The sequence below is a fragment of the Cucurbitaria berberidis genome (assembly GCF_010015615.1).
Source record: "Cucurbitaria berberidis CBS 394.84 unplaced genomic scaffold K460scaffold_5, whole genome shotgun sequence".
Classification (NCBI taxonomy): Eukaryota; Fungi; Ascomycota; class Dothideomycetes; order Pleosporales; family Cucurbitariaceae; genus Cucurbitaria; species Cucurbitaria berberidis.
In genome coordinates this window covers 823,886-835,231 of record NW_024468939.1, presented here as the reverse complement: position 1 = coordinate 835,231, position 11,346 = coordinate 823,886, and the positions used below count along the sequence as shown (strand labels likewise).

At 51.3% G+C, this 11,346-nt stretch overlaps 6 protein-coding genes across 6 annotated transcripts; 3 read left to right on the top strand and 3 right to left on the bottom strand.

The window, feature by feature from the left end:
* Window positions 1–779: 779 nt before the first annotated feature.
* K460DRAFT_409089 (NAD(P)-binding protein) lies at window positions 780–1,744 on the top strand (the record flags this gene model as incomplete). Its single annotated transcript, XM_040937219.1, has 4 exons — window positions 780–875; window positions 926–1,210; window positions 1,263–1,494; window positions 1,569–1,744. The coding sequence occupies 4 exons, from the start codon at window positions 780–782 to the stop codon at window positions 1,742–1,744; spliced, it is 789 nt and encodes a 262-aa protein (XP_040784194.1).
* On the bottom strand, window positions 1,671–4,603 carry K460DRAFT_170596 (uncharacterized protein). The gene is made up of 3 exons (XM_040926953.1): window positions 4,376–4,603; window positions 4,027–4,283; window positions 1,671–3,981 (listed from the first exon to the last, which is right to left on the bottom strand). Exons 1-3 carry the CDS (start codon window positions 4,445–4,447, stop codon window positions 1,878–1,880), a joined length of 2,433 nt encoding a protein of 810 aa, XP_040784193.1. The 5' UTR covers window positions 4,448–4,603; the 3' UTR covers window positions 1,671–1,877.
* On the bottom strand, window positions 4,392–5,421 carry K460DRAFT_369646 (acetyltransferase, GNAT family). The gene has a single exon (XM_040933998.1). The coding sequence runs from the start codon at window positions 5,256–5,258 to the stop codon at window positions 4,761–4,763; it is 498 nt and encodes a 165-aa protein (XP_040784192.1). The 5' UTR covers window positions 5,259–5,421; the 3' UTR covers window positions 4,392–4,760.
* Window positions 5,422–5,648: 227 nt separating this feature from the next.
* K460DRAFT_318818 (uncharacterized protein) lies at window positions 5,649–7,341 on the top strand. The gene is made up of 5 exons (XM_040930406.1): window positions 5,649–6,240; window positions 6,317–6,332; window positions 6,397–6,688; window positions 6,747–6,829; window positions 6,867–7,341. The coding sequence occupies exons 1-5, from the start codon at window positions 5,989–5,991 to the stop codon at window positions 7,220–7,222; spliced, it is 999 nt and encodes a 332-aa protein (XP_040784191.1). The 5' UTR covers window positions 5,649–5,988; the 3' UTR covers window positions 7,223–7,341.
* A 336-nt stretch (window positions 7,342–7,677) lies between these two features.
* On the top strand, window positions 7,678–9,691 carry K460DRAFT_318814 (uncharacterized protein). Its single transcript, XM_040930405.1, has 3 exons — window positions 7,678–8,129; window positions 8,276–8,635; window positions 8,700–9,691. The coding sequence occupies exons 1-3, from the start codon at window positions 8,009–8,011 to the stop codon at window positions 9,281–9,283; spliced, it is 1,065 nt and encodes a 354-aa protein (XP_040784190.1). The 5' UTR covers window positions 7,678–8,008; the 3' UTR covers window positions 9,284–9,691.
* K460DRAFT_318812 (60S ribosomal protein L37) lies at window positions 9,555–10,476 on the bottom strand. The gene is made up of 5 exons (XM_040930404.1): window positions 10,453–10,476; window positions 10,381–10,397; window positions 10,260–10,322; window positions 10,094–10,165; window positions 9,555–10,042 (listed from the first exon to the last, which is right to left on the bottom strand). Exons 2-5 carry the CDS (start codon window positions 10,382–10,384, stop codon window positions 9,897–9,899), a joined length of 285 nt encoding a protein of 94 aa, XP_040784189.1. The 5' UTR covers window positions 10,385–10,397; window positions 10,453–10,476; the 3' UTR covers window positions 9,555–9,896.
* Between the last annotated feature and the right edge of the window lie 870 nt (window positions 10,477–11,346).

Here is an 11,346-nt window from a genome sequence, read left to right as displayed (position 1 = left end):
CACACGGCGATGAGATACCCAGGGGAAATGGCGTTTTGGAATGAATGCTGGCCCATTATTTCGAGCCTGCAACGGTGCAATAGAGCACTGAGTGAATGAGCCTGCATGGCTCTTTACACTATTAATACATTTGACCTTCTTGCATGCATCTTATTCCACGTCACAACATCGATATTCGCTGACATCATTCGTGCAAACCGTTGCGTGTACTATGTGGTGAGTTATTGATTTGCACCAGCACTGCAGCGAGTTAGCTGCAACTGGTACTGCTGTACGAATCTTAGATGCGCACATGCACAGCCGTTGTCGTGTCCAGGTGAAAGCGGTAGTGTTCCGCTTCTTGCAACATTGATTATTCTGCCGTATTATGCAGCGTTGGAGTGAGTCTCAACGGAGACGGAACAAATGAGCGTCCGGCGGTTGTTAATCGTCCCGTCTCCGTTTAGGAAAAAAAGATTGGCATGCTAGCTGACGTACATACGCCCTACAGCTGTATTAACTCGGAAACATGCGAAGGACGTGCATAAGCCGGGCGTATGCAGGGCTGTTGTAATCTTCAGAATCACAATACTACAGGACATCAAGGAGCAGGGCGATATATAAGAGATGGAATGATATTGTAAAGCGCATAAGCCCTAGTTGAGCTATCGCTGGTTCTGTAAAGGTACCTTTAGTTGTAAGAGACGGAATTACTATAAAACTGGAACGCTCTCACAGTCTATACTAACCTCATCTCACTGACTTACGAATTTCTCAACTCTTCCCCATACAATCGCACCATGGAGTTTCCCACGCCCAAAGGTATCGAGACATACCACACCAAACCCTACGCAGCCATCGATGTCTCCCGTCCAGAAGTCTCAGCAGCAGGCAAGGTAATCCTAATCACAGGCGGAGGAGCAGGCCTCGCCTCGCCTTCGCCGAGCACTTTGCAAAAGCAGGCAGCCTAAAGATCGCCATCACAGGTCGCCGGCAACAAATTCTCGATGAAGCCCAAAAGAAGATCGAGTCGGCGTACCCAAAAACCACCGTCCTTACCTTGCAGGGCGACGTGGCGGACAGAGCAGCAGTCACTACAGCGTTCAAAAAGACACTTAAAACTTTCGGCCCCATCGATGTCCTGGTCAGTAACGCGGGATACATGCCGGGCTACGAGCCCATCGGCGGAGAAACGTCTCCAGACGAGTGGTGGAGCACCTTTGAAACCAACGTGCGCGGTTTCTCATAATGTGCTTTCGGCATGTCTCGATACAGCAGCACAGGATGCAGTCGTCATCAACCTGACCTCCGCCGCCGTCAACGCTGTGCTCCCAGGCCAATCCGCGTATACCAGCAGCAAGATCGCGGTGACGAGACTGTTCGAATCGTTTCAAGCGGAGAACCCGCAGTTTAGGGTAGTTAACGTTGCGCCCGGTGTTGTGTTGACGAGCATGCATCAGAAGACTGTTTCGCACTTTGACAAGGAGGGGTGGCCGCAGCTGCCGTTGGATGATAGTACGCCTACCTTCTCTATCCCATCTTCCCAGACCTCCTTTTTCCAATCTGAAACACTGCTAACTCTTTTTTAGTTGAACTCCCAGCGTCCTACATGGTATGGGCATCCTCTCCAGAAGCACATTCCATCAAGGGCAAGTTCGTGTGGGCGAATTGGGATGTAGATGAGCTGAAGCGCGTGCTTGAGGAGAGCGAGAATAAGCAGCTTCTGAGGTTAGCTGTTGATGGAGTGCCGACTTTGAGTCTGTAAGGGGGATGCAATACTATATGTACTAGAGTAATGTAGAAGGCAAATCAACTAAACCATGGCCTCGGAACTTGGTATATGTAACGCTTAGCAAACGCCCAAGTAACACAAATATATTGCACATACACATAACATTTCAGAACCACCGCCGCCCCTCAAGCTTACTCCACCACCGCCCCTTCTCTCCCTCTTCTCTGGGTCCAATGAATTCCAGCACCTGGTCATTCTTGCCAACTCTCATTTCTAAATCAAAGATATCAGTTGCACTTCTCCCCTCTTCCCGTACCCCTAAACAAAAACTCGCCCTGACCTTCACGCCACCGGGCCTCCTCTTCGCTACTGGACTAAGGTATGGCCCGATATCGCGAGCGACACGGTAAGCGAGCGCAGAGGGGGAGAAGCGCGTCTTGAGCGCTACAGCCCACCGATTGAACTCCTGACGAGGCACGACTCGAGCATTGAAGATGGGGAAATGGCCTGGGTCGACGGCATGTTCGGGTGATGGGGAGGTTGGGGGTGTTACGACAGCCAATGCGGTTGAAGAGGGCGAGCGAGTGTCGAGCCAGGACTGTATGATCTCGGTATCGCGGTACGAGTCTTCGTACCATGTTAGAAGCCAGAGTGAGATGACGAGCTGATTGAGATTATCGTAGTGCCGGAGTCCATTGAGCAGGGAATTCGTGCTGGGCGTCTGGAACGAGAGGATAGGACAGCCGTTATAGCCGCATATCTTCATCTCTTCAACCGTACTGGCGTGGTGCAGGGCGATGGTTTGGATTAAAGGTGCTTGAGGTGGCCAGCCGTAGTCGGGCTCGAAGTTGAACTCTTGTGACATGGAGAAGCCGCGCCTATATGAAGCCAAGATGCCTGCTAGGTCTTCTTCCTCAAGGTTGTAGCTGGAGTCTGGACTTTGACCAGGATCAAGGGCTTTCAAGTGAAGTCCCTGAGGGCCCCAGGTATTGCCTGCCGGAAAGGACAATCCAATCATGACGACCTTTTTCAAGGGACACCAATGTAGAGCCCGAAGTACCTCTCGCTTCTCGTCTCTGGGGATACCGCCTTCAAGCTTGATCTGCTCTACTTTTCTCATGTGTGGCGCGAATTCTGCAATGAATCTTCTTCGACGGTCGCGCTCTTGCACTTCTTCGGGGGTTCTGCTCTCGTCCGTGAGCGGTTCACCATGCTCAGTGTACTGCGCATCGATGCGAAGGTCAGTTAGCATCATAGCCAAATGCGCCACAAGTTTCCGTGATCGATTCTGTACATCGACAGATGGCTTCACATGGCTGTAGATCCTATCTAGCGGCCAGCCGAGACACTGGATCTTGGGATGACTTTCTAAGAACTCTAGGAAGGTATCTTCGAGCAAAAATACGTCATCGGGAAGATTAGTATGCGGTGTGACTGCGTTTCGGACCTGGAAAGCGCGAAGGTGCGGAAATCTCAACCGCGTGAGGGCATTCAAAGTGACACGTGAATTATCATATGGGTCGTTCTCTTTTCTTCTCCAAAGGATCCAGTCAAGGTTTAAACTGGTCAGAGTTGACGCCGCACAGCTGAACAGCCACTGCAAAGGATCGACCGGCGAAATCAACCCTCCCCTATCTTCTACCCCGACTGGATTCGCGTCAACAAAAGTCTTGATTTCCGGTAGTTCTTCCCACATAGCAGCATCGAACGCTTCACTCTTCGCTATAAGTTCTGTTGTCGACGGACGTGGCCATCGCTCGGGCAATCCCTCCTCTGAGAAATGCACAGTCGTCCCAACCCAACCGCCCGAGCCATTGTGCAACTGATAGTATTGGCCTCCTCTTGAAAGGTGATACTCTAGGAATCCCATGCCTCTTGCCCGTATAGTGTTGAGAGAATCGCATCCAAGTCTACGTATGCGAATCGATTCGAGCCCGGTTGAGTGGCTTGATAGGAGGAGGGGTATCGAACGAACCGCGAGGGAACAGCTCTCGAGCCAAAGTTTGCGAAGGGGTACGCGCTGCGGTCGATTTTGGTCCAAAAATCCCACGATTAGTGCGCTTGTGAGTCTCCAATGTCCATAAAGGATTCTAAGCGTATGAACATTGACCATATTCCGTATTGCGAGCTTGAGCAAGACATGTAGACGCACATCTCGCGAGAGGGTTTCGGCGTGGAAGTGCATGCGTGGTAGCTCGGCGAAGATGTTCGGGGTAGGAAGATGACAGCGGTGGGCGAGGACTTGGACTTTAGAGGCAATGGCAGGATTTCTAACAGTGTTAGTGAGCTTCTCCAAGGGAGTCTTCAAGCCATACGTTGCTAGTATGTACAGCTTCTGCACGATGGGTGTATCATCGTGCTCGTCTGTCTCTCCGTGGCCCCGTTCTCCCCACAATCTATCTGTCTGCCGGTTCAGGTGTAGTTTCCATTGATCCACCAGGCATACATTCTGCCACAATATATCCGTCGCATGGCGATTGAGGCACTTGGAGACAAGAGCGACGCTTTTGAGCGTAGAGGTGGAGAGGTAAGCGACGACTAGCTGTATCAGTTCGCTAGGGAGGGATTCGAGCTTGCAAAGAAATCAGTATGCCATAACCTAGTGAGGACCTATATGTGCTTGCACATGCACCAGCCTGACTGTACGGTATGATGAGTACCTACTGATAGCGGCCGCGTATCCAGATTGACCTCCGGGGGAGATGGTGAACAGGTGCTATGGGGCACAGAGGACATGATTTAGCACGCCCATGGGTGTAGCGCATGCAGACAAGAAAGGCGAGAAACCAGATTCACAAGGATGACATACTTGGACTTGAATGTATTGTCGAAGCACAAAGCGGTGTTTTGGTCCGCTCCAACGACACGCGTGCCTGCGGGGCCCGCTGGCTATGCTCCCCGCATAGACCCCTGTGTGCCCAGCTCACGGCGGTTTCAGTATCATTGACGGGCATTGTTCGTTGCGCCAACGCCAACGCCACTGCTACTATAACATTGAATGGATACACGATGCGCCAGTATCTGTGTCCCCAATTCCAGCTGATTTGCTTCAGGCTTCCTGCTCTGCGCCCTCTGCCAGCTCGTCCTGGATCCTCCGACCTCTCTTCATCCTGAACATGCCAATGCTGGGCTTCACGTCCTTGAACCCGTACTGCGGATACAGCTTCTGCGCCGGCACGTCTGCGACTAAGCTCACATACGCCCATGGCGCGTGTTCATCAACATAGTCCACTAGCCTCTGCACAACGCGCTTCCCAATGCCCCTACGTTGATGCTCAGGATGCACGGCGATGTCCACGAGGATGAGGAAGAGAGCGCCGTCGCCTACTAGTCGACCCATTCCGACTGCCGTCTGCTCTGGTCCGGGTGTCGTATCGTTCAGCATGTGCTTGCGCTCGTAGGCCACAATACCGACGAAGGAGTTGGCGAGGGACGTTGGGACGGCCTCGAGTGGCGGGGGTGTCATACCGGCAAGCTTTCGGAGATCGTGGTAGACCTGCGGCGTGGGTAGGCCTTCGAGGATAACATACTGCTCCGAGTCGCTCATTGTGTGAGTAGGTAAGGGTTTTCGAAAGTGGAAGATTGATGCGCAACCTTGAGATTTGCAGGAGAGAATATGTACATGCAATCCACATCGGAGTACACGCGGAGTAAAGCACCAGGCTCGGAATGCCTCACAAGACTAACATCTCGTTTTCACATCTCAAAACACCCGCTCTCAGTTCATCTTCTCTGGTTATCGATCAAGGTGCAGACCAGCTAACAGACTCGAATGGTTTTGGTAGCTTTTGTACTCATCAATCATGCTGTAAAGCTAGTTGAGTGCCGTTAGCCGGAATAAGTTCTCATCACCGGCAAGAAGAGTATAGTCCTCAAAGCGTCTCATTTACTCCATCTTCCGGGTTGGTCATGTGAATCAATCTTCGCTGTGCAACTCCAGAACCACAACTTGGCCCGTCACGAGCATCACCACCTGACAGACCTCAGCGTGGCCCGCTGACATCCATCATTATCACTGGCCAAGTCTTGAGGTTTTTCTTCATCACAAAGCTTTTCATGTGCAACATCTGGAGTCAGGAAGCCACGATGCAGCCACCCGCCCTTTGCTCTCAAATGTGCCTTCCCGCATCATCTCCCAAAGATTCCAAGTCATTGCCAAACAAACATCCAAGATACAAGCACCGCCTTCCATGCTTCTTATATCTCGCTACATCATCAGACTCACATCGCCTTTCGTCACTCTTCCCGGTATCATTATAGTCATTCACTAACCCATCATGAGTGAGCAAGCACGCTTTCCGACGCCAATCACTGCGCAGGCAGTTGAGCAACGCACATCGCTAGCGTACTCATGGCTCAGATATGCCCTAGCCGTGGTGACAGTACCATACCGCCGAGCCTTCAAGCTTTACACATGGCAGCCACTTAAGAAGCTTCGAGCTGCCAATGGAGATCGCAACGTGTTGATTCCTTTGGTAAAGACATGGAAGGTAGATAAGTACGAGGAGCTTCATTCGGTTCAGGTCGCAGTAAGTCAATAGTTTTTATCAGACTTTCCTCCCCCTTGGGTGAACGTGATCGATAGCAAATGCTGACATTCCGCAGGCCAGCTTCTGCGGTGGTGAGTTGATGCCCATAGGCAATATGTCTCAAAGACGTATACTGACTTCGCATCTCTAATACAGCAGCAATAATCGCAAGCCTCTCTTGGTCCCGCACGGCGAACGCCCATTGGAGCGCGGACGCACTCTGGTCCAGCGCGCTCGTTTGTGCAATTTTCGCTATCATTACGAGCATTCAGTCAAAATCTATTCTCGACGATCTCCCCATGGGTGAACAACTGGACGAATCACTCGCCGTGTCTGAAGTGGAACGCATGCAGCGCACCATCCTACGTTACAAGAAGACGCCTGGGATTAAGCACTGGGCAATGCTATTCATATGGCAGTTCCCATCTATGACAATGGCTTATTCTTGGTTTGGAACTCCACGCACGAATTACATGTGAGATATACACTGACGTCGTACAATCAAGGTCTACTTACCTCGGCGGTCTCACAGTCTACGTCTGCACACCTTTCGTCCAGGAGCTGCCATGGCAGGCCCGGCACAAGGCAGGTAAACCAGAGTATTTCAAACTCTAAGCCGCTAACAGTTGAACAGATTGCGGTCACATATTTGGCTGTAGCATTTGTCTGTCTCGTCACTTACATCTTTTCCACCATCTTCGTCTATATTGGCGAGAAGGACCACGAGAAATCCGCCAATAGCTCGCCTGCGAGTATACAGAGTACCTGTGCCAACACAATCGACCTGGAGAATGGCATGGAAGCCACCAACGCCAGTCTTCAGGCATCCGTGCAGGGGAGCAAAGAAGGCTCCAGCAATTCCAGGGAGGGGAATCCAATAGAGATGACGCGATCGAAGGGCAGTATCAGTCTTGAACAGGAGAAACGACTCAAACAACATGGAGAGAGATCTGGTAGAGCCGGGCGGCAGTTGTTGTACTGATGAAGGCTTGAAGTTAGTCAGCCCTTGGTAGAAAGGCAAGCACGCGCCCTTGAGAGTCGACGAAGGCTCGCACTCATAGAGTACATAAAGCAGGGGCACACACCATCCCAATGAACGTCGTTATCTCCACTACGGTCTTGTTCGAGCTACCTACTCACGGTGCAGACCCAGTGAACGAGCTTTCCGCAGCCTGGCTCCTTTCTAGACCTGCCGGGCCAATTTGACTAGCACCTCTTACAACGCGCGCAACAAACAGAAAGAATGCACCATTTTCTCGCCAATGGCGGTCTTCCCATCCAGACCCTTCGTCGAGATCAGCGGTGCATGAATTTAGTGTTCACCTATCACATTTAGTAGGATCCCTGCTACGTCGTTGCCACAACCGGCTAATCTAGCGCCTGATAGCCAACCAGCTGAGCCACATCCGTTTCATGTGCTGTCTTCGCCTTCCTATACCCGCACCAAGTATATGCACACTGTCGCTGAAGCGGTGGCAGGTGAGCAAAAGCTAATATAGCATAATGCACATGGAAACGATTAGAGATGTTCAATTCGTCGACGGCAGAAGATGCGTGGCTGGACCCAGAGGCGATTCCATGGGAAGGGAACCGAGCAATTCCCCTGAGCATAGTGCCGACGATGGGTGTAGTAGAGTTGTCGAGGAAGGCGTGGTAGGGTGTTTGTATAAGATCTTTGTGTTTCCTCTTTGAAGGTTGTACGTGAGGAGCTTGACGTCAACCTCGACTCTTTTCCTACTTTCGTTAATTTCCGACCCAAGACGACACAATGGTTTTGAAGTCACTCTTTTATGTGGCGGCTTTTGTCGCGTCTGTCGTGAGAAGTGCGCCGGTCAAGCTCCAGGAAAGGCAGGCACCGAGTGGTGTTCCTGATTATGTGCTGAGATATGGTGAGTAGCAAAATCCATTTCAAGCCTCAGAAGAAGACTGCAGATGTACATCTGTCTAGGAGCCATTAAGTTTCAGTCTTGGTTTCATTTCACGTGTTTCGTTCCAGTCTCACTACTCATCATTGACTACAGCTAACATCCTCTAGCACCGATCGTGTACCTCCATTCAGACGACCAATACCTCCCCACAGACATCCAGACATTCCTCGATAACACGACCCCGCGCGTGAATTTCAATGAAGTCTCCGGCCCCTCAAAACCACTAACTTCATCCAATGTCAACCAAATGGGTGGCGATGTGTGGCTCACTTCCAACGACGATGTAACCAAGGATCCTCAATGGATCAAGGGCACCAAGCCTGACAGCAACGGCAGGACGAATGAAGCTGTGACTGCGGCTGTCATTGTAAACGACAAAGGCAATGGTAATGTCGACGCATTCTACATGTACTTCTACGCCTACAACTACGGCGGCGACGTAATCGGATGGAAAAAATTGAACTTCGGTACGTCTCGAACCATCCTCAGCCCTTTGCAATCCTGTCCCTTGAGTGCTAATGTACTTCCAAGGCAACCACGTAGGCGACTGGGAACACACAATGGTGCGCTTTACCAACGGCGTGCCACAAGCACTCTGGTACTCTCAACACGCCAACGGCCAAGCCTTCCAATATAGCACCGTGGAGAAGTCCGGCGACAGACCACTCGCATACTCGGCAAAAGGTAGTCACGCCAACTATGCCATGGGCGGCACACACGACCACACAATCCCGAACTTCAATCTGCCCGGCGGCGTGCTGCAAGATTACACGAACAAAGGCGTCATGTGGGATCCGCTGCTGAGCGCTTACTATTACAAGTTCAATGCCGGTGCGAATAGCTTTGAAGCGTACGACGACAGTACACCGACGAATTGGCTGTACTTCAACGGCCGCTGGGGCGATCAGGAATATCCTAAGAGTGATAAGAGACAAGTCAAGCTCTTTGGTCAGGCTAAGTTCAGTGGGGGGCCGACGGGGCCAGCGGACAAACAGCTCAATCGGGAGAAGATCTGTCCTGAGAATGGCAAGACGTGTATATTGAGGAGTATACTAGTGCCAAGGAGTAGTGGTACGGACGACGTTGCGTTTGAGGGAGATGAGGTGATTATTTGAGGGAAGAACGGGCCTAAGGGGAAACGATGGTGGAGGATGTGATCTGGGCGTGTGAGCATAGAGAGAGGATATGATACCCAAAGAGCCTTGCCGGTCTCTCAATGTATGTAGAGCTAGTAATTGTAATGCAGTGTTCCGGCTGGGATGTCCCTGGGGGTAGAATTTGTGTTCGTTCTGCGAGTACTCACTGCCGTACAAGTTACGTGAAGTCCGCTCAACGGCACCAAATACTAAAGCGTCGGTCGGCAATCCGAAGGAAGCGATTGTCGTTGGTCGATCATTTTGCCCACTTGGAACCGGCCTTTTCGGCGTATCTGTAGTGTGAGCATGCAGTCCGAACGCACTCAATTGCACACTTCTGGCTTGCTTGATGCTTTCATTCGTGACAGAACATGATGAAAATTTTCCTTTATTCATGCCTCCAGAGCTATATGCTCAACGGTGAAGCCACCCTCATTCATCATGTAGGATGGAACGCAACCGGGAGAGGGATGACAGAACGCCCCATGCCGAGCAATACCATTTGCCTGTAAAAACCCCGCTTTCCGATCATGCACCTGTCCGACTGGCCTCATCGCGCCGCAGCCTCATTCCATGCCTTTATTCTCGATGTTTACGAGGCCTTGACGGTGGGGCCCTTGGCACCAGCGGGCGCGCCGGTTCGGAATCCGTTGCTGAACTTGCGGTTGACGGTCTTGAGGTATCGCATGCGGCCGGTACCAGTGGTCTTCCTTCTCTTGGCCTTCTCGCCCCAGTTGACTGTCTTGTGTTAAACATTGTCCTCGACATGCTCGCTGTGGGTAAACGTACACTTGCGGGTCTTAGCAGCAGGGTAGCCGCACGAGGAGCAGGTGTGCTTCTGGATGTGGAGGGAGCGACGACCTGAGCATACTGTCAGTCCATATTTCAATCGCATCCAGCCTCAAATTCGCTTCCTAGCATCTCCAATTCCAGCATCCGATGGGAAATTACGTACCGCAACGCCTGCAAAGCGTGTGCGTCTTGTTATGGCGCTTTCCGAAACTGGAGGTACCCTTCGCTGTTGTCGCAGTCAGTCTCGAATTCGGCGTAACAATACGGGTTGGACGCAGGCGTACTCATTGTGAATTAGGCACTAAAAGCAATCGACTGTCAGTGTTGGTTCAGTAGCTGCAGGTGGGAGAGCATACCTCGTGACGCTGGTGGTTAGTATCGAGGGTGGTGGTGCTGGTTTGTCGCAGGCGTAGAATGAGGGTATCGGACAACCGAAGTCGAAATTGTCCCAACTGTGGGCGCTAACCTGTTCTGGGCTTAACGCACTTGGCACCGCACGCGCAAAACGCCAGAACCCCATCAATCGTATCACTGCACCACAACATCTTCCTTAACATTTCGATCTTTCTCCCATAACAGTTGATGTGGATCGCACTCTCGAATCCAGTTTTGCTTATCTGCGAGGCAGAATCCGCATGTTGATCACGATCATAGCTCCCGTTACCTCTTCACTTCTTCATGACATACATCGCCAACTCGAAATGCCATGCCATATCATATCCAACCAAGCTAAATTTTGTTCAAGAGTGAAGGAAGTAAAATATCGTGCTTTTCTAGACCTTCACTTTGATTCTAGCTAGGCAATGATGGCTCGACCTCTCCTCCTCACGACACCTGGGTTTAGTGCGCGACAATTAGATCCACCTACGCCACAGTCAAAATCAATTTGTCCTAGTTCCGTCTTATATTGATGTACATAGGGCTACTCCATGGGTTCTCAGTTAACTATACTTGCCGAAGGGTACAAGACTCTGCGTTCCAGGACCCATCATGTAGGACGTTGGCGTCCACTCAAGCGACAATCGTCGAGTTTGCAAGTTCGCAGCCTTTCGCCTGACCAGAAATTGCTCATCCCGGGTCATTTCAATTGTTCTTGCTTTGACTATACCCCCTTTAATCAGCTTGTTGCATGGGAGTTGCGAACCAGAGCCGCCACCAATTCTTTACCTATCAGCCCAGCACAGGCCAACAACAATCATAAAGAGATCGCAGGTCGCTGTTTTGAGTCAGGACACCCCCACGCACAAGCG